General features: G+C 36.4%; 1 protein-coding gene across 1 annotated transcript in view; it reads left to right on the plus strand.

The window, feature by feature from the left end:
* The window catches only part of Focad (focadhesin), a 250753-nt gene that overhangs the window by 209494 nt on the left and 21702 nt on the right, over nt 1-19557 (plus strand). The window contains exons 29-35 of the mRNA XM_090330054.1: nt 2637-2784; nt 4771-4890; nt 6386-6508; nt 6969-7046; nt 7681-7752; nt 9672-9774; nt 11808-11888. Of these exons, the coding sequence (XP_090186180.1) occupies nt 2637-2784; nt 4771-4890; nt 6386-6508; nt 6969-7046; nt 7681-7752; nt 9672-9774; nt 11808-11888 (725 nt within the window). The remainder of the gene's footprint in view (nt 1-2636; nt 2785-4770; nt 4891-6385; nt 6509-6968; nt 7047-7680; nt 7753-9671; nt 9775-11807; nt 11889-19557) is intronic.

Below are 19557 nucleotides of genomic sequence, written 5' to 3' on the forward strand. Positions count from 1 at the left end.
TCACATTGTGTCTAATTTTATCCTTGATCTAATTCTGTCACTTTTATATGCATCAATATAGACGATAGCTAAGAAACTTCCCTGTGGATTCTAAATTAAACAAATCCATACTAGTGAAGAGATACATTTCCTCCAATGTGATTTATCAGAAAGCCTGCCATGCCTAGATGTTAGATGTTAGTTTAACTGGTTGGAAGTGCATTATGCTAGTTGAGCTTGTTAGGTTCATGTAAGCTGTAGAAGCAGTTCTGCCTGATTAATGATGGACGGTGGCTGCGGCAGCTTCTTTACAGAGGATATTCTAATGCCTGATGGTTCTTCAGTAGAAACTGAAAAACCTACTTAGATATCCCATCATGATGTCAACAACATAAAGATGGCCCTTGGGTGTGGCAGATGGAGCAGAAGGCAGGGACTGTAAGACTTCAAGTACTGGTCATATCTTGCTGAAAGCTTTCTGTGTGAACTTGAGCAAACTCTGAGGGCTATCTATTCCTTTGGGGCTCTACGATCAGGTGTGGATACACAGATGTGTTAGAGAAGTAACTAATATATTCATAAAGTAAAGGTGGTCCTCTATGCCAGCCAAGGATATAGACCCTATTTAAGCAAAATATGGGATGCCATATGGGCATTAAAATATGCCCTGGAATATACTTCTGAGAGACTAACAGCAAGATAAGAGGTAAGACAAACTAGAGCCAGGACAATTTCTGGGAAATTAAAACAGACATACACACACACACACACACACACACACACACACACACACACACACAAAAGAAAGAAAAAAAACATCAACAATGACAAAAACTTTAAAAAGTTAAAAAAGAAAAGATCACAAGCTGCATTATCTTATCATACAAGCTTGAAGTTTTCTGAGAGAACAATTCTTTTCTTTAAATCATATGTATTCTTTCAGGAGAATTGGGGTACAAAGACCCAGATTCCAATTGAATTGTCACATGGGGTAACTTTTGACAAGCCTGTCATTTGTCCATTTTCTCTTCTGACCTAGTGGTACTCTGGGAGATCAGAGGGGAGAGAAGGATTAATGTCATTGTGCACAGATGAATACACAGTTTCTTTAAAAAAGAAATTCCACTTGTTGAAGTTGACTAGGAAACGTGAAGCACTTAGCCATGCCTCATAACCATGCTTTCCATTCATCTCCTCTGCTCATGAAGAAATTTAGCCTTTTTTCCTCTTCATGCAGATACTCAGAATGTTCTCAACTTAGCTGGCTGCAGAGAGGGCTATAGTCTTTCTGTCAGGATAGAAATAAAGCTGTTTTATATATATTCCTTGTCATTGTAGAGTTTACATGAAGCTGTTCCATGGTTCGGGTTCTTGTCTGGTATATACACAGTTAAAGGACAGATCATAGATACCTATTTTTGTTGTTACTATTGTGCCAGTACTGTGGCTTGATCTCAGTATGCTCTCCTTTGGATTTCCACTCAAGGCTAGAACTCTCACACTTCAGCCACAGCTCCATTTATGGCTTTTTGCTGGTTACTTGGAGAGTCTCTCAAATTGTCTGCCCAGGTTGTCTTTGAATTGCCATCATCAGATCTCAGCCTCCTGAGGATTATGGACTTGAGCCACCCAGAGCCTGGCCTTGGATATCTAGTTTTTGTTTTTTGTTGTTGCTTCTGCTTTTCTTTTTCATTTTGCCAGTCCTGGGCCTTGATTTCAGGGCCTGAGCATCTCTCTTTCTCTCTCTCTCTCTCTCTCTCTCTCTCTCTCTCTCTCTCTCTCTCTCTCTCTCTCTCTCTCTCTCTCTCTCTCTCTTTCTCTCTCTCTCCCCTCTCTCCCCTCTCTCTCCTCTCTCTCCCCTCTCTCTCCCCTCTCTCTCCTCTCTCTCTCCTCTCTCTCCTCTCTCTCCTCTCTCTCCTCTCTCTCCTCTCTCTCTCTCTCTCTCTCTCTCTCTCTCTCCTCTCTCTCTCCTTTCTCTCTCCTCTCTCTCCTCTCTCTCCTCTCTCTCCTCTCTCTCCTCTCTCTCTCTCTCTCTGTCATGGGGCTTGAACTCTGGACCTGGGCACTGTCCCTGAGCTCTTCAACTCAAGGCTACCACCCTACCCCTGGGCCTGGGCATTGTCCTTAAGCTCTTCATCTCAAGGTTACCACCCTACCCTTGAGCCAAGCCCCACTTCCTGTTTTCTTTTTTTTTTTCTTTTTCCACTTCCTGTTTTCTAGAGGTTAGTTGGAGATAAGAGTCTCAGGTCCTTTTGTGCCTGGGCTGGCTTTGAACTTTGATCCTCAGATCTCAGCCTCCTGAGTAGCTAGGATTACAGGTGTGAGCCATAGCACCTAGCTTCTTTCAGCTTTTTTTCTATGTGTATGTACCTTGGAATCAAACCCAATTCTCCATACATGCTAGGCAAGCACTCTACCACTAGGCCAAACCCCAGTCCCTCAATACTTGTTTCAGTAGAAAATTTTTCCTGTTAAGGAGAGACAAGTTCAGGTTATACCTCTCATGAATCTCAAGGCACAGTTCCTTGTTTGGTTTGTGTCCTGCCAACTCACTCTCAGAGTTCAATTTTTAGAGCCATATAAATTCTTGTGGTAGGTACAGAACCATAATCCAGATTTCTTGGGATTCTAACACTCCATCTTTTTGGGCATCCAAGCACCGGCTGTATTTTGGGAGTTGGACTTGTTCTGTCCCTCATGAGCCACAGCAGCCAAATGGAGTCACGCGTTCATGTGGCAGCATCGCTTCGGAAGTTGTCTGCTTACCTGGATGGCAGCCGGAACCAGAGAAGGACTTTCCAGGAGGTAGGGGAGAAAGCCTCCAGTTTTCTTCTCTTGGCCAAGCTTCTGTTTTCTTGCTTTACTTTCTAACTTCATTTGTTTATTTATTTATTTGATAACTCGGTAAATTAAATTCTTTCTCAATTTCAAGTGCAATAAAGAGAAAAAAATGGAGTGGCAAGCAGCCTCTATTAAATCATGAGGTTTTTCAAATTGTGTGACTGTATAAATCAACTTAGACTTAAATGTGGTGTAGGAGATAAGAGCCTTTAGTGAATACAGAAACCTAAGTCAGCATCACTTGAAGCCATTTTCTAAGAAGAATTGCAATTTCTGGAAGAAGGTTAAAAAGGGATTTTTAGAACTATACTCAAGTATAACGTAAGTTGAAAGAAATAGCCAAGAATAAGCTTAAGAAATTGCAGGTTGAAAGGAATTTGATATTTTTTTTCTTTGAAGCCCACTAGCATGAAAACTTAGGACATTTATCTTACTGTACTTATTGCAAATTGGAATTTGGGACTGGATTTCATCAGTGGGTAGCCCATATGTGTTAACCATGTCTAGATGGAATGTTCTGGGCATGTGCTATGCCTGTCTCTGTTGTGTCCAGGTAAAGCTGCAGCCTGTGCTCTGCTTTGGAAGGAGCAGGAGGTGACCTCCTGGCTTGGCCAGGCTCTCCCTCTCATTAGAGCAGCTTCTGTTTCATTCCTGCCTGCCCATGAGCTATTGATGGGCACATAATGGCTGCTGTGTTTCCCAGCTTAGCTCCTGCACTTTCAGCAATAGGTCCTGTTGAATTGGTGAATTTCTTCAGGGTACAGAGGGTTGATATTTTGTTCTAAAACACGTATTAAATTTCCATTTTAAGGTAGTGTTGAGTGTAATTCAAAAATACATACTTCTACAAAATGAAGGGGAAAATCTTATGGTCAAAGTGCATTTTGATTAATAAGTGAAAATAAGGTTTGTACAGCTGATGTATGTCTGTCTGTCCTGATGGTTTGATTAATAAGGCCTAAAGCAAACAGATTTGTTGTTTTTCTCCTCTGATGCTTTATTATCCATTTTTCTTTTAAATTTTATCAACGGAGTACTGTATAGAGGGGTTACAGTTACATTTGTCAGTTAGTGGGTGCATTATTTCTCATACACTGAAACCCCTTCTCATATGTTTGTCCCCATTTCCCACCCTCACCCTCCCTTCATCTTGTTTTCCCCCTTCCTTCCCTATTTCAAATAAGCAAATAAATATATATATATATACATATATATACAATATACCAGGTAACAAATTTCTATCTTGGATACTGCTTACATTTTTTCATACATGAAATGGTGTTCAGAGTGGAATTTCTCCTTTATTATAACAACATCCTTAGAAAGAAGGATTTTATTGTGAAAATATCAGGTAGCAAGAAGAAGATGATTTGCCTGGATTTTCAGAAATTGAGACTCAGATTAAGTGACTTCCTCAAATTACTCAGCTGGTAAATGGTTAATATAGGACATATGCCCAATATTGTTTCTACTCTCAACAGTCTTATGAATTTATATAGATAGATAGATAGATAGATAGATAGATAGATAGATAGATAGATAGATAGAGTACTTGGCAATTAATAATATCCAGGTTCCGGTTTAATAATAATAAAAATCTGTTTCTTTCTCCTGGTAGGTTTTGTATTGTAGTATGATGAGGTAAAGAAGTGGTTTTATTTAGAACGTAAAGAGCTGGGTTTGAATCCTGTTATTGTCTAATGGCTATTTAAAATTAAGCCTCAAACTCTTCATCTGACAATTAGGAGTAGTGATACCCATCCTGAAAAATACTAATATACTAATAGAAGTCAGACAAGAAAATAATACCCAATCTATGGCAAATGTATTTGAATTCAATTCTTATTCTAGGGAGGGTAGTTTCATAGAATATCTGCATCAATAAAGCCATCTTCCCATAATTAGTATCCTAAATTAAGGTTTTCCTACTATGTTTTGTTTTAATCTCAGGTCCTTGCCTACACCCTTAGCTGTGTGTGCACATCAGCATTCAGTGCCGGCATTATTGAAGCTGCAGAGGCTGAAGATATTATGAACAAGCTTCAACTGTTAGTAGAGCACAACCAACAGGTTGGAATGTTGGCCCTAATTATTTCTCTCCAGGGGTTTCATACTATTGCTAAGTCCTACATTTTTACTTAATGTGAGTTAAAGTAGGATGGGATATTGTGTGTGTGTGTGTGTGTGTGTATCTGTATCTGTCTGCCTGTCTAGAACTAATGTACTGTTAACTATTTTTGCAGACAGCAGTCACACGTGTCTTTTTCTCATCAGATCTTGTTCTTCTGTGGACATTTCTTATCCTTTGAGAGAGTATTGATAGGCTTTTTGTCTTTCTCTCCAACCACTGGAATATATTGTCTTAAAATGTATGGTGAGGGAACATCACCAGAGTTATACACAGCTAACAAAAAATATATAAAGGTATGAATACATAGAGAACTCCGATGAAGTCAAAGCTCAGCAAATTTAAGTGATAAAAACTGTCTTTTTAACCTCAACTAATAAGCCTTCTAACAAGTCCTCTGAAATATTACTAGCCTTAAGAAGGAAAAGTTAATAACATGGTACTAAGTGGAATGAAGTCAAATTGCAAGGGAAGTCCCAAGATGATTTCACTTATATGAAGTATCTAAATAGTCAAAATCATAGAGACAGCAGGTCAGTGTTGCCAGAGTCTTGGCAAAAGAAGGAGTGAGGAAATTGCTTAATGGGTATAGAGTTTCCTTATTTCAAGATGAAGAAATTCTAAGGATGGTTAAAAAACAAGGTGAATGTACTTAATTCTACCGAGCTAGTAGCATTGAATGTTTTCACAATTAAGATGATAGTTTTTATGTATATTCTATTACAATAAAAATTGGAGGGGAGGAAACTTGTTTAGTTACAAATGTCATAGAATCTCTCCAGTGGATTTTGTTTTGGAAAAGCTATCTCCAGAATCCCAGTATTGGCCCTGAGAAGGTGATGGCAGGATTCACTGGATCATATTGCTGTTCTTTATGAGCGTGCACCTAACCACTTGCAGACATAATATATTTTGCTAAACCAAAGCATAGAAGTTTTCATAGACTACACTGGCAGTGTGATGTTTTCTCTTCTTTTCTAGGAGTTGATTGACCTTCTGTTGGTGTTTCATCCATAACTCCTTTCAAAATTTGCATCTATTGAGCTAAGTTGCTCAACAAGGCAGTCATTTTTCCTAAAATAAACTACTTATTTCCACTGAATTTGTTGCAGTGAGCCTCTGCAGTTAGTATTACCAACCAAAGTCTTGAAAAGAAAACTACATAACATTGTACTCATAAATTGATATGGTGAATAGAAATTTCCTTGTACAACTATTTAACAATAACAAATAAAAATCTGTAAATCTTTGAGTTACCATTTGCAGGTGTAGTTAAGCTATAAATCCTTGATTTACAGATTTACGTTTAAATAAAAGGTGAGAAATATAAGTACAAAAGGAACTTTTAGAAATGCTTGTATTGCTATATATATAATATATATTCCTAATCTTTATCTTTTTTCATTTTCTTACTAATGTGTTTCTTTATTTATACAGACTTCAGGCTTTGCTCTGGCACTAGGAAACATTGTTCATGGTTTATCTGTGAGTGGACATGGAAAAGCTGAAGCCTTGGGCAGTAAACTTCTCCCCAGCTGGATCAGAATTGTTCTAGCAGAGGTAGAGGTCATGTCTTGTATGCTATTTTATGTTTTCATAAAGGAAAATAGCCAGTTTATTGGACCATTTATAGGAGTTGCTAGGCTATATAGCTTAGCAATAAAAGAATGGGTGATTGTGAATGAAAGAGACGCACACTTTTAATCCCTTATAAATAATGCATCCTGTCAACCATTAGAATTTTTCTTTTTTGATAAACTGGATACTTTAAAAGTGCTTTCATCTTAAAACAATATTATGTTTTTTGCAAAGTAAGAGAACCAAGATATCACTAATCTGATACCCATAATCTGTCACTTTATTTTAGTCTATTGGCATTTTTAATCGGGTCTAGAGGTTATGTTGATCCTACCCAGTTAGTCCTATTTTGAACATTTATTTCTCCATGAAATAATGAGCTTTATAGTTCTAAATCCAAGAAGTATTTTGTTCTTGACGAATTCCAATGCTTTGTTTTCAGGGTACTCCCACAATGCTGTGTCTGGCAGCTCTTCATGGCCTGGTGGCTTTGGTGGGTTCTGAAGGGGATGCAATGCAGGTAAAAAAAAAAAAACTGTCTGTTGAGGGGCAAGAATTTAAATGTATGCAAAGCCATGGTAAGATCAGAATATCATTCCATAATGTGATGAAGACAGAAGATGGGCTCATGGAAATAGTTTTCCTGGGTTTTCAATACCTTGCTATATGATGTAGTATTCTGTGCCACGAATTCTATCTGTACAGATTTTTTTCCTTGTTTTGTTTGGTGTTCGAGGATTAAATCTGGCTAATCTTGATACTTTCCACAAATTTTCCTGCCTGAGAAAAGTGATTGAATGATAAGACATTCAAATCATTCACAGAAACTCCAGTTAAGGAGTTAACCATTAATAATGGTTAAGTCTATATCTGTGTAGGTTTTCTTTTCATCACAGAGCTTAAATATGTTTTTCATAGTAGGCATCTGTATGTGTAAAGTAATTGTAAAGTAGCTCCTCTATTCACACAGTGACAGATGCTAAGAAATGAATGACAAATAGAGATGTAGAGATGTTGGCCTTAGCAGCTCATAGCCTATGTGTTTGAAAATTTTTAAATATACAATATGCTATTACTTCCTTAGAAAGGGATTGCTTGTGTACTGAATGTAATTATTTGTGGTGAACAAGGTAACAAATATTTCTTCTTTTTAGATGAAGTCAGAAGCCATCCAGTCTTCTCATTTTCAAGGCAGACTTAATGAAGTCATCAGAACTTTAACTCAGGTGAGAAAAAGAATTTGACAAGACTTCAACTCCCATTTTCTTTATGGTAGGCGGGGAATACATATCTCTTAATGTTTTTTTCCTATTATACCAAAATGAATCCTTGATTTAAAAAAAAAAAAAAGGCGGGGCCGGGAGTTTGGCCTAGTGGTTAAAGTGCTTGCCTAGCATGCATGAAGACCCAGGTTCTGATTCCTTGGTACCACATATAGAAAAAAGCCGGAAGTGGTGCTGAGGCTCAAGTGGTAGAGCTCTAGCCTTGAGAAAGTCCAAGGACAGTGCTCAGGCCCTGAGCTCAAGCCCAGGACTGGCAAAAAAAAAAAAAAAAGGCAAAGAACTGAAGATCTCTGGGTAGGAAAACAAATATCTCCTTTTCTTATCTTTGTTCCTTTTTCCTAATACAAATGTTTTAGTTAGAAAATACAGAAAATCTCTGTTGCATACTAACTTTGAGCGGCATTGGGAGTGAGATGTGGTCTTCTATTCCCTGCAAGCATGCACTATTTCCAGAAGGGAAGAAAAAAAAAAAGCTGCTGGTGGTGGTGGTGGTGGTGGTGGTGAGGTGTGTTTGACAGTGGTAAGGATGGAACCCAAGGCCTTGCACATACTAGCCAAGTGTTCTATTGTTGAGGTTTGTCTCCAGCCCCAAATCCAGCATTTTGGATTTAAGTTAGTATTGATTTCCCTTGAAAATTAAAACCTGATTCTACAAGGATTATCAGATCCTCAGAACAAATTAAAAATGGAAGGTGATCAAAGAACAAGGCAAGTATCTGGGAAGAACAGTCAGGAGACACTAGTTCAGCTGTCACTGATGGACATATTGGGGTAAATGATTGTTTTTCTTAGTAAGAAATATTTCTATCTTTTAAGATTCAAAAAAAAATTTGCCAGTTGAGGGGCTTGAACTCAGGGCCTGAACACTATCCTTAGGCTTTCTCAGGATTAGCACTCTATCACTTGAGTCACAGCACCACTTCTGGCTTTTTCTGTGTATGTGGTACAGAGGAATCAAGCCCAAGGTTTCATACATGCTAGGCAAGCACTCTACCACTAGGCCAAACTCCCGGCCCTTTTTCGATTTTTTTAAAGTTGATTATGTTCATTGCACAAAATTTAAAAATACAAAATGAAAGAAGCTCAAAAAATATCAGTGATGGTATGCCACACCTGAAGCAACTACTACTTAATATTTGATATTTCTTTTTTAAGCATTCTTATTTTACATTGTTAGTATTCTTTACTGTTTATAAAGTGTATATCTTTTTTGTTCATTAAATATACTTGTTTTCATTCTTGTAAAATATGATCACAATACCTACTACATCAAGGAAGTTTTGTAATTCATGCTTTGAATGCAAACATAAATCTCTTAAAAGAACTTCCTTTGCATGTATGAATTTTAATATGCTCAAAAAAGAACTCTGCAATTTAAATTGTTACAATATCAGAAATGATGTATCAGTGGAAACTATTATTTATGAATGTCTATTATGAATGATAAAGCAATAGTAGGACACTATTTAAAAAGAAGAAAACAAAGCAGCATCTCCTTCTATTTCTATAGGCACTTTAGTCTAAAGTATCCTCCAGTCTTCTCTACTCCAAATTTCCTTTTACTATTTTGTGAAAATTTCTTTGAGACAAAGTGATACCTGAGAAAAAGATACTTTCTATTATGATTGACTATGTACTTAATTATGTAATTAATTTATGTCATTTAGCAAGCACGTATTGAAAATGTGTATGATTAAGCATGATGTATAGACACATAATATTACATCTTACAATAAAAGTTTTGCTCACCAACTATAAGAATAAATAAAGTCACATAAATTTAGTGGCTTTCTGTGGGTTGCTTTTTATTGAAAGGAGTTTGGCTAATGCCCCTGCCTTTAACTTTGGTATTTCATTTATAGGTCATCAGTATCTCTGGGGTAATTGGTCTTCAGTCAAATGCAATCTGGCTTCTAGGACATCTTTATCTATCTACTGTATCTGCTAATCAAAGCAGAACTTCTGGTAAGATTAAAATTCTAATAAAACAGTGGTGCTCAAAAAAGGAAGTGCTGACTCCACATTTGGTAATTTAACAATTACCAATTTCACAATTCTCAGTATATGTTACTATGTTGTATATCAGATTGAAAGGAAGTATTAAGAGGCTCCCTGACTTAGAATGTCATCACTCACTTTATGTTTGCCTCCTGTAGAGGTTGGTGTAGACATTCAGTCTAACTTTCATATTTCACAAATGAAGAATCTAAGGCTCAGAGAGATTGTATGACTTGCATATAGTTAGTTTAGTGACAAATCTGTAAACAAAGAAAGACCTTGAAGCTTAGAGCGCTCTCATTTTTATCTTACTAAATGTGATGGTATTATGTTTTCATCAAGTCTTTTTATGTATGACTGGGGTTTTTCTGGCTGTGGTTGTGAAAATAATGAGCTCAAAGTGGGCACCTACTAGGGAATTGAAATCCTAGGTCTTAGTATAATAAAGCTTTTTGTGTTTGAGCAAAAAGTATTGGTACCGGGGTTTGAAATAAAGCCCCATGCTTGCCAGGGAGGGCCGCTGCCATGAGCCCTCACTATCCCTTTGTGCATTAGTTATTTCTGAGATATAATCAGGCTTCATGCCTGAGCTGGCATGACAGGTACCTAGCCATTGACTGAAATGAAATCTTCTGAACTTTAATGCCCAGGCTGGTCTCAAACCCCAATCAACCCTGATAACTTCCTCCCAACTAGATAGGAGGCTTGAGCCACCAATCCTGGCTAAACATTTTCTACTTGTAGATTTTTGATAAAAGCACTAAAAAAGCACTCATAAAACTTGAATGCTAATTGTTTACACTTAGCAATTTAGGGGGAGTAGATATCACTGTCCATAGATATACTGCTTTCTCTTTCCCCCCACTGACAATCTTAGACCCAGGCCAGAGAGGTTGTGGTACCAAAGATTCTTCCTTAAAACAGTTTTGCTTATTTCTAACAGTCTACTGACAATATAGCCAGGAACGGGGACACTATAATTACTGTTTCCCTTGCTTCAATCACTCTGTAGCTTTAAAAATAGGAAGACTAGTCTACAGTGTTCCCAAAACAGTGAGTATTACATAGCTGGAAAATTATCATATAAAAACAGGAAGAAACCCTTGTTAATGCTAGCTTTGAGGATCAGAGCACCTACAAGTATCTTGGCAAAATAGTGTACGTCCAACTTTTGCCTTTTTATATTAGCTTGACATCAGTACCTTTGATCTTGATCTTGTTATGGAGAATTTTGTCTGGCACACATAAACTCAAATTACAAAGGAGTGAATCATCTTATATCCAGGTTCTTCTGAACAAAATGATTCTGCATCTGGAAAAACACAGCTACTTGTTCTTGATGGAATTTTCCACTTGAGCCATTTATTATAGAAAAAAAAATGTTCTCATGAAACAATTACAGAAAACTGGGAGGAAAAGGATTTAGGAAACTCTAGGACTCAACTAACATAAATGTCAACTGCCTTATTGTTCCAGGTCAGCAAGCAGCCACATCTGGTTATTTGTACATATTGGTAACTTAGAGGTTTTTGCCTTAGTTAGGAGACTGGAGCTGTTAATACTGGTCACTGGATTTCCCTGATTCATATATTTGACTCAGCATGTCCTAAATTGACCCCTAGAATAGGGGGTTAAACCTACAAAGTCAGAAGACTCCTTGCTGCCGCTGAGGAGGTCACCGACCTGGTGCTTATTGATGTGACAGTATTGAAAGGATTTTTTAACTGCTTCACTCAAATATTCATTCTCTGTGAGTTTTTTTCCATCCTCTACTAGGTTTGTTGCCATTTTGAATCTGCCTGCATAACTTAAGTGATTACTTCAATGCCAGTCATTTAATCTAATAGAATTAGTTGCAGCCATAGAATATTATGCCGAGATTAGTGGCACAAACATTTCTACTTTGTTTCTGGGCAGATATGGCAGCAGGAGATCGTTATCTCTCCTTCATTAGTCCTGCCAAGTTCACTGGTTAATTTGATCATTTTCTGTCTCCACAGTTCCCACTGACTATAGCTATTTGCCTGAAAGCAGTTTTATTAGAGCAGCGATTGGCTTCTTCATTACAGCAGGGAAAAAAGGCAAGTGAGCACATTCTTTGAATTTTATCATTCTCTCTCTTTCCACATGTTAAGTAAGTTTATGCATCCTAAGCAGGCATGTAACAATACAGATCTGAAAGACTATTTTCTTGTCATATATAATTTTTCTAATAGAGATGACCAGAAGGTTAACTACAAAAATTGCTACATAAATATATACGCTTGTGGTCTCTTGGAATTATAGGCTCTGTGAAACCTTAATTTTTCATATGGTCATTTCAAAGGTGTAAACACATATCACTTTTCCCATCAGTTTCAAGTGACTTGTGATCTAAGAAGGGAAAACACAATTGGGGGCAGTTTGTATCAAAAGACTGCCCTGGAAGTAGGTGTTTTCCTAGTACTTTGTGTGGTCACATATAGTAGTTATTCTGTGTAGTTGGAGTCACTAGTTTTTGTGCCTGTTTTTAGTTTGTGCTTTTTCTTTGCACACATTTGTGGGGTTTTTTTTTCTATTATGAATCTATTGCTGCCATTCACATGACAGCACCAACAGTTTGAAGACATAGATTGAGTGCTTTTCGTTGTAAGTGGAACCAGAACAATGCCACATGAGTTATGAGAAACATGAGCTCTAAATACACACATACTTTTCACAGAACTATGAGAGAAAAAAAATACCTTAGTTCTGGGGACTAGCTTTGTTAATAAAATATTCTTTCATTGATACATGATTATTTGATTTGTTCTATGCTAGGTAAAAATAGTTGCCTGTAATTACATTAAGACCATGGCAACTTTGGAAAGGAAAAGTTTTAAAAAAATTTTTAAATGAAAAACCAAGAGGAAATCTGGAGGAAGCACTTTGATTAATGAAGATCTGAGCTTTAGAAAGGAAGTTAAGGTTACTTTGTCTGATTTCCCACTGGGTACAGCAATCTTTGGAGCTTCCAGATAATGAACTATTTGTATAGCTGGGAGACACATTTCTTTAGTTTGGAGTTACAAAGTAGTGCCATTATCCTAGAATTTTAAATTTGGACTATTTGTTTTTAGCTTTTCTCAATAGAAATTGATATGTGATTATATCATTTTAGTAAATGGCATATAAAACATTATTTATCATTTTCAGTTAGTTTAATGACCATATTACAATGAATTAAATCAACTTATAATAAATATAATAGGTCTTCTTTCAAAAGAAATCAGCTTCTTACTAAAATGAGTATCTAAAGTTTCTATAGCCAGAATAATGTTAGAATTATATATTTTTGCTGTGTTTTCATTAGGTTGTTCATTATTATCTTATGAATTTTTAAATGATTATATGGTAAGATATTTCCATGAGAAATAAAGTTTTAAGTCAAATGACTCTTTTTTCTTTTCCTACTAAATAAATTGTCATTTTGACTCCCCAAATCTATATTTCTTGGCAGAAATGAGTTTTCTCTGAATCTTATGGGGAGTTCGTGGTTAAATGTGACTTTTTTATGATTACATAGTCATGGTATAACAGGAACCATTCCACTCTGAGGCTGAAAAATCAGGTGGCAGTGGAATTGGTGTTGTGATGTGCAGTCTTGCTGAAAACTGTTTTAAAGTAGATTAATGAAGTAATAAAACTCTGCCATATTACCAATAGGATTTCTGGCATTGTCAGGTTGTGGGAGAGGGCTGCCTTCCTTCAGGTTTGCTGGCTAGATTCACAGGAAAATCTATTCAGCCGTCCACATTACTAGTGATGACCCCAGAGGGGTGGGGCCGCGGGAGGCTGACCTCGGCCTCTGGAGCCCATTTACAAAAACAAAACCAGACCCGCTCTCTGGGACTCAATGGGATGGCCAAAAGCGGAGGTGTGCATGCAAACGAGTGTTTTCTTCTTCAATATGCCCAGCTCATTTGAATTTTAATAACTCCCTTCTGAAACAGCTTTTGAGTGTAAATGTCTGGATGTCACTCAGCAAAGCCCAGTGGGGCTACTGATAGGAAGGCTGACAAGTTGGGTGAACTCTTTTGAGGAAGAAATAGTTTTAGAGAATGATAATTGTGCTCGGCCCAGTCACAAAGATAGACACTTCAGGGATGGCATGGTTTCACTGCCTCTGGCTGCTGTTTTTCACTTTAATAACTTAAAGAAGGAAAAAAAAATGTGCAAGGTTATCCCTGCATACACACTTATGCCAGCATAAGACTGGGCATGGTGATTTCCAATATAGGCAGTCACATTTGGGTGGTGAACATTTTAGTTTCCTTTCTGATGCTTAGGACTTTTCTCACTTTAGATACTCACATTAACACTGGCATGACAGAACATACAGATGGGTGTAGCATCCATTTCTTCATGGAGCCCAGCACTTTAAAACCATAGCAAGTAGATGAAATTCCTTCGGTTCTTAAGGAATTCAGTTAATGATTTTTGTAGATAATTGTTTCCTTACATTTTGTGAGATCTTCTCTTTTCTTCTCTAAAGGACTTTCCTTCTATTGTCAGATGAATTATTCTTTAAACTTTGTCATCATCTTCGTCCAGTACTGAGGACATTTCTTCACTATGCTGAGTTTCAAATCTTGGTTCCTAGTTCACTATCTTCTTATATGAAATTACTTGCCCCACCTCCTGCCTCCAGTCTTTAATTTTTGATTAAGTATTTTATCTTCTTTTCTACTTTCTCTTTTCTAAAGAGAAAACACATATCTTTTATCAATATTTTGTCCACTTTTAAAACATATTTGAAAAGTACTTAATAAAAACATAATTCCTTCCTGAGGCCAATATTATTTCTACATATAGAATTGCTTTTGTTATACTATTTCTGGGGGAATGTAGTGAGTGTTTTCTAAGCTGTAGTTCTATAGTGGCCTTTAAATTTTATAGCATGAAGTATTGCCTGAGGAAAATGTAGTTAAATCCATGTGGCACAGTCAATGAATGGTACTTCCTTCCTTCATTGGTGATCTGTATATCTACAAATTATTTGTAGGCATAGTCTCATTTATGTTTGTACTTTTAATGATGTATACTTGTTGAGATCATATTTATGGAAGGAACAGAAGTAGCGAACTCTGGTACAAAGTAAATGTGAGAAAGTCATCATTTTATGAAATTATGGAATTGATCACTAAAATCATTCATCATTTTTGAATATCTGAACTTTTGGTAATAATTTACCTTTATATCCCTTGAGAAATGTTGTTAGAATGAGTTACATGTGTTTACCACAAGTTTAAAGATGATAGAAAGAACTACACTCCTCTGTAATATCTCCATCTAAAAATACTCGGTTTATGTCCTTGTAGATCTGTATGTTTTATACTACTTCAGAAATTAATATTATCTTATTTTTTTAAAGAAATTTAGTGATTTTTTTCAACTTTAATGACTTTCCATGTAAATGGACATAGTTATCCATCTCCTCTAAGAGGAAGTTGGAGAAAGTATGGTAAAAATGTGCCTGAATCACATACTGGACATTTCTCAATAGGATATATATTTTTGTGGATTTGATTTGTGTTTTATTGGTGTAAACATTAGAATATCTCAAAGGGAAAAGTAACTACTTATCCCATGGTTTTATATGATCATGTTTAGGTATTAATATTTTAACTTGTTGCTTTTGTGTACATACAATTATTACACATTTCCATATATATATATATATATATACACACATACATACTTTTTTTTCAAGTTTTGTTTTTTGTACCAGTCCTGGGGCTTGAACTCAGAGCCTGAGCATTGTCTTTTGGGCTTTCTCAAGGCTCTACCACTTGAGCCACAGCACCACTTCCAGCTTTTTCTATGTATGTGATAAAGAGGAATTTAGCTTGGGTTTTCATACATGGTAGGCAAGCACTCTGCCACTAAGCCAAACTCCCAGCCCATATTTACATTTCATTTTTTTTTCCAGTCCTGGGCTTGAGCTCAGGGCCTGAGCACTGTCCTTGGACTTTCTCAAGGCCAGAGCTCTACCACTTGAGCCTCAACACCACTTCTGGCTTTTTTCTATGTATGTGATACCAAGGAATCGAACCTGGATCTTTGTGCATGCTAGGCAAGCACTCTACCACTAGGCTAAACTCCCGGCCCCCATATTTTATATATTTTTAACTCAGTGTTATAAACAAGTTATTATTAACTTAATCATTTCATTATTGGGCATTTAAAATTTTTTCACCTTAGTGAACATCTTTATGCATATAGTTTTTCCTCTTCTACTGTACTCCTTGTTATTAATGGGGAAGAATATGAAGATTTCAGGTAGAAGTCTTAGAAAAGTCATGCTATAATTACAATAAAAAATAAAAATTTAAAAAAAAGAAAAGTCATGCTAGTATTTAGTTCCTAAACTCTGTATGAAGCAAAGCAGTGTGTTACAGAGGGTAAACGTGGGAGCCAGACTGCCTGGGTTTGTATCCCATTTCCACTATTTGCTGGCTATGTAAATTCAAGCAGGACACTCAAGTCTCTATGTCTCAATGACCACTGTACAGAAAATAATGAACAAAGAAATCAAGAATTTTAATAGATTTTATAAGGGATATAAGTCACTTTGTATAACTGTCCATGGAATACAACTTACTTTCTAGTTATATTATAAAGCAAAGCAGTGTATAGATAAGCCACTGGTAAGGATAAAAGGCAATCCTACATAAAAATAATACCTTAAGAGTGTGTTTATTTGCATCTAATTGCCCAAAGGAATAAATATTTTTGTATGTATTTACTATTTAAGATTTTTTTTTCCTACAGTGTAAATTGAAAATTCCTGTTTTGTTTTGTTTTTTTAATTTGTACTTTTTAACTGGGCACAGTGGCTCACACATGTATTTGTAGCTACTCAGGAGGCTGAGATCTGAGGATGGCGATTCAAAGACATCCTGGGCACTAAAGACCATGAGACTCTTATCTCTATTCAAGTTTCACTAACAATCCCATTTCTTAATTTTGATTCTATTTCTTTTCTTTCAACTTAGTTCTCCATTGGCAAATCTGTTTTTGAACTGATTATTTTTTTTTTTGCTTAGAAAATGCAATGTAATTTTATTTTTTTTATTTTTTTTTATTTTTTTATTGTAATTAGTAAAAGGGTTACATGATATTTGCCAGATAGAAGGTGCATTAATTCACATACATTGATACCCTTTCACATGTCTTGGTACCCATTTCCCTCCCGCCCCCACACCCCCCACCCGTCTTGGTTTTCCCCCCTTCCCTATCAAATTTCAAATTGAACTGATTATTTTGAACTGATCTGTAGTTTAACATCTGCCTGCATGAGCTAGGCCCTTGTTTTGATCCACAACAAAAGGTGGCAAGGAGGAAGGGAAGAGAGGAGGGGAAAAAGGAAAAAGAATGAAAGGAAAGGGAGGGAATAAGGGAGCAAAAGAAAGAGAAAGAAGGGAAGAGAAATTAATACTATAATTTCCAAACGGTGATTTTTTTTGTTTCATTATTCCATGTACCTTTTTAGTGTGTATAACTATTCTAAGGATGAGATTTCTATTACTTCCCTTCATTTCCTTCCATTCTTTGCATTAGGGTGAACTTAATTTCCTATTATATTCATTTATTATTCAATTTTATTAATTCTTTGGTTATTCAGGTTGTCCTAGATTTGACCAGTAAGCTTCTTCAAATAGCTCTTGTGACCTTTTGACATCTCCTTATCATTCTGAGTTTGTCTACATTGTGTGACACAGGATGTTAGTTCTTAGCTTAGCTGAATCGGTCTTCTGCTGTGTAATAGGCAGGTAGCTGGTAGAACAGTATTTAGAAGCCAAGATCTAAGTTCAAAGTCTGCAATGCTAGTGAAGTAATACTGCTCTCAGGCCTGTTGAGTGGACACAGCCAGGAAATATGTTCTTTTTTCTTTTTTTGTCTATATTTCTGTATCTATATCTATCTATACCTATGTTTATATCTATCTCATGACATCTGCAGTTTTGCTTACAACACCGCTTTACCTTTCTTTCCCTTAATATTTGTACCTGCTACCTTGAAATGATAGTCTTCTTTTTTTTAATTGTATTTTATTTTCGGGATAATGTATAGATGGGTTACAATTACATTTGTCAGGTAATAGGTGCATTACTTCTCAAACCTTGATACTCCTCACATTTTTGTCCTCCTTTCTCCCACCATCTCCCAATCATCTTGTTTACTCCCTTCCCTTCCCTATTTTAAATAAACAAATACAATATACCAGATAACAAAGTCAGATACAGTAACCACATGAGATTAACCCTAAGGGAGAAAAAATAACTTCACATAGTACATTAAGAACAACAATCATAAAGATAAACCTCTTGTTTCCATATTGGATGCTTTTTTTCTTAACCAACCCAAAATTCATCAAGTAGAAATGGTAGTCTTCTTAAGCTGCCCTTGACAGCACGACGACTTTTGGTGGAATCATGGGCCAATAGCTAGACAGCAAATGTGTTAGGATATTTCCTAATTGCAGAAAGCAATGACTTAATTAAACTGATGAAAAGGAAACATTTATTGTTAGGATTACTAGTAATTTAAGAGCAGAAATTCTATTCTCAGTTTTTTGGAAGACCAAGATGAGAAAGATACCAGTCAACAATGCATTTTTGCTATCTCAAAGGGAAACCTGGAGTCAATTGATAAATTGCTCCCCTTTCGGCCAACCCTTACTAGCAATACTCATGTTTTTTTTTCTATGGATTTGCTTTTTCTGTGCGCTTCACACTCATATCAGGTATTTCTTTTCCCTTAGCATAATGTTTCCAAGGTTCATCTCTACTTTTCTTATAGCTGAATAATAATAATCCATTGTATGCCTCTCTATTCAACATATAATGGACATCTGGGTTGTTTTTATCTTCTGGCTATTGCAAATAGTGTTGTTATGAATAGCTGTGTACATCTTAATTTAAACTCCTATTTCAATTCATTTGAGTGTGTGTGACATGTCTTTGTGAGATGGGGTCATACAGAAATTTTGTTTAACCTTTTGAAAAAAAATGCCAAACTTTCTATGAGGTGGCTACATGTATATTTACATTTACATTTACATTGCCAATATGTAAGGATTCTGATTTTCATACATCTTTCCTATTTTCCATTGTATTGTTATGGTATTTCCATATGAAATAGAGTCTAATGTGGTTTTGTATTTTTCTTATAGGTAATGATGTTGCGCATCTTCTCGTGTCCTTGTTGCCTGTTCATTTTTTAGTTTGAAGTTGAGAGACATGGTCTCATTCTGTAGCCTAGGCTGGCTTTGAACGTGATATGCAGCTTAGGCTGCTCCTTTTACCCTAGCCTTCTTTTTGCATGCTGAAGTTGTACACCACCACAGCCTGCCTCTTGACAGCCAGTACCATCGTTTTTATATTTTCTTTGAAGAATGAATTTCCAAATCATTTGTCCATTCTGTATACTCTAGATACTAGATTCAGATTGTGTGTGTCTGTGTGTGTGTGTGTGTGTGTGTGTGTGTGTGTGTTGGTACTGGGATTGATCTCAGGCCTCTCTTGCTGATTTTTTAGTCAAGTATGGTGCTTTGCCACTTGAGCCACACCTTCACTTCTGGCACATTGCTGGATAATTGGAAATAAGTCTTTTCTGTCCCCACTGGCTTGGAACTGTGATCCTCAGCGGTCAACCTCCTGAATATCTAAGATGATAGGTATGAGCCTAACACCAGGCTAGATTCAGATCTTTGACTTGCAAAATTGC

The sequence above is a fragment of the Megascapheus bottae genome, chromosome 3 (assembly GCF_031878675.1).
Source record: "Megascapheus bottae isolate mThoBot1 chromosome 3, mThoBot2.hap1, whole genome shotgun sequence".
Lineage (NCBI taxonomy): Eukaryota > Metazoa > Chordata > Mammalia > Rodentia > Geomyidae > Megascapheus > Megascapheus bottae.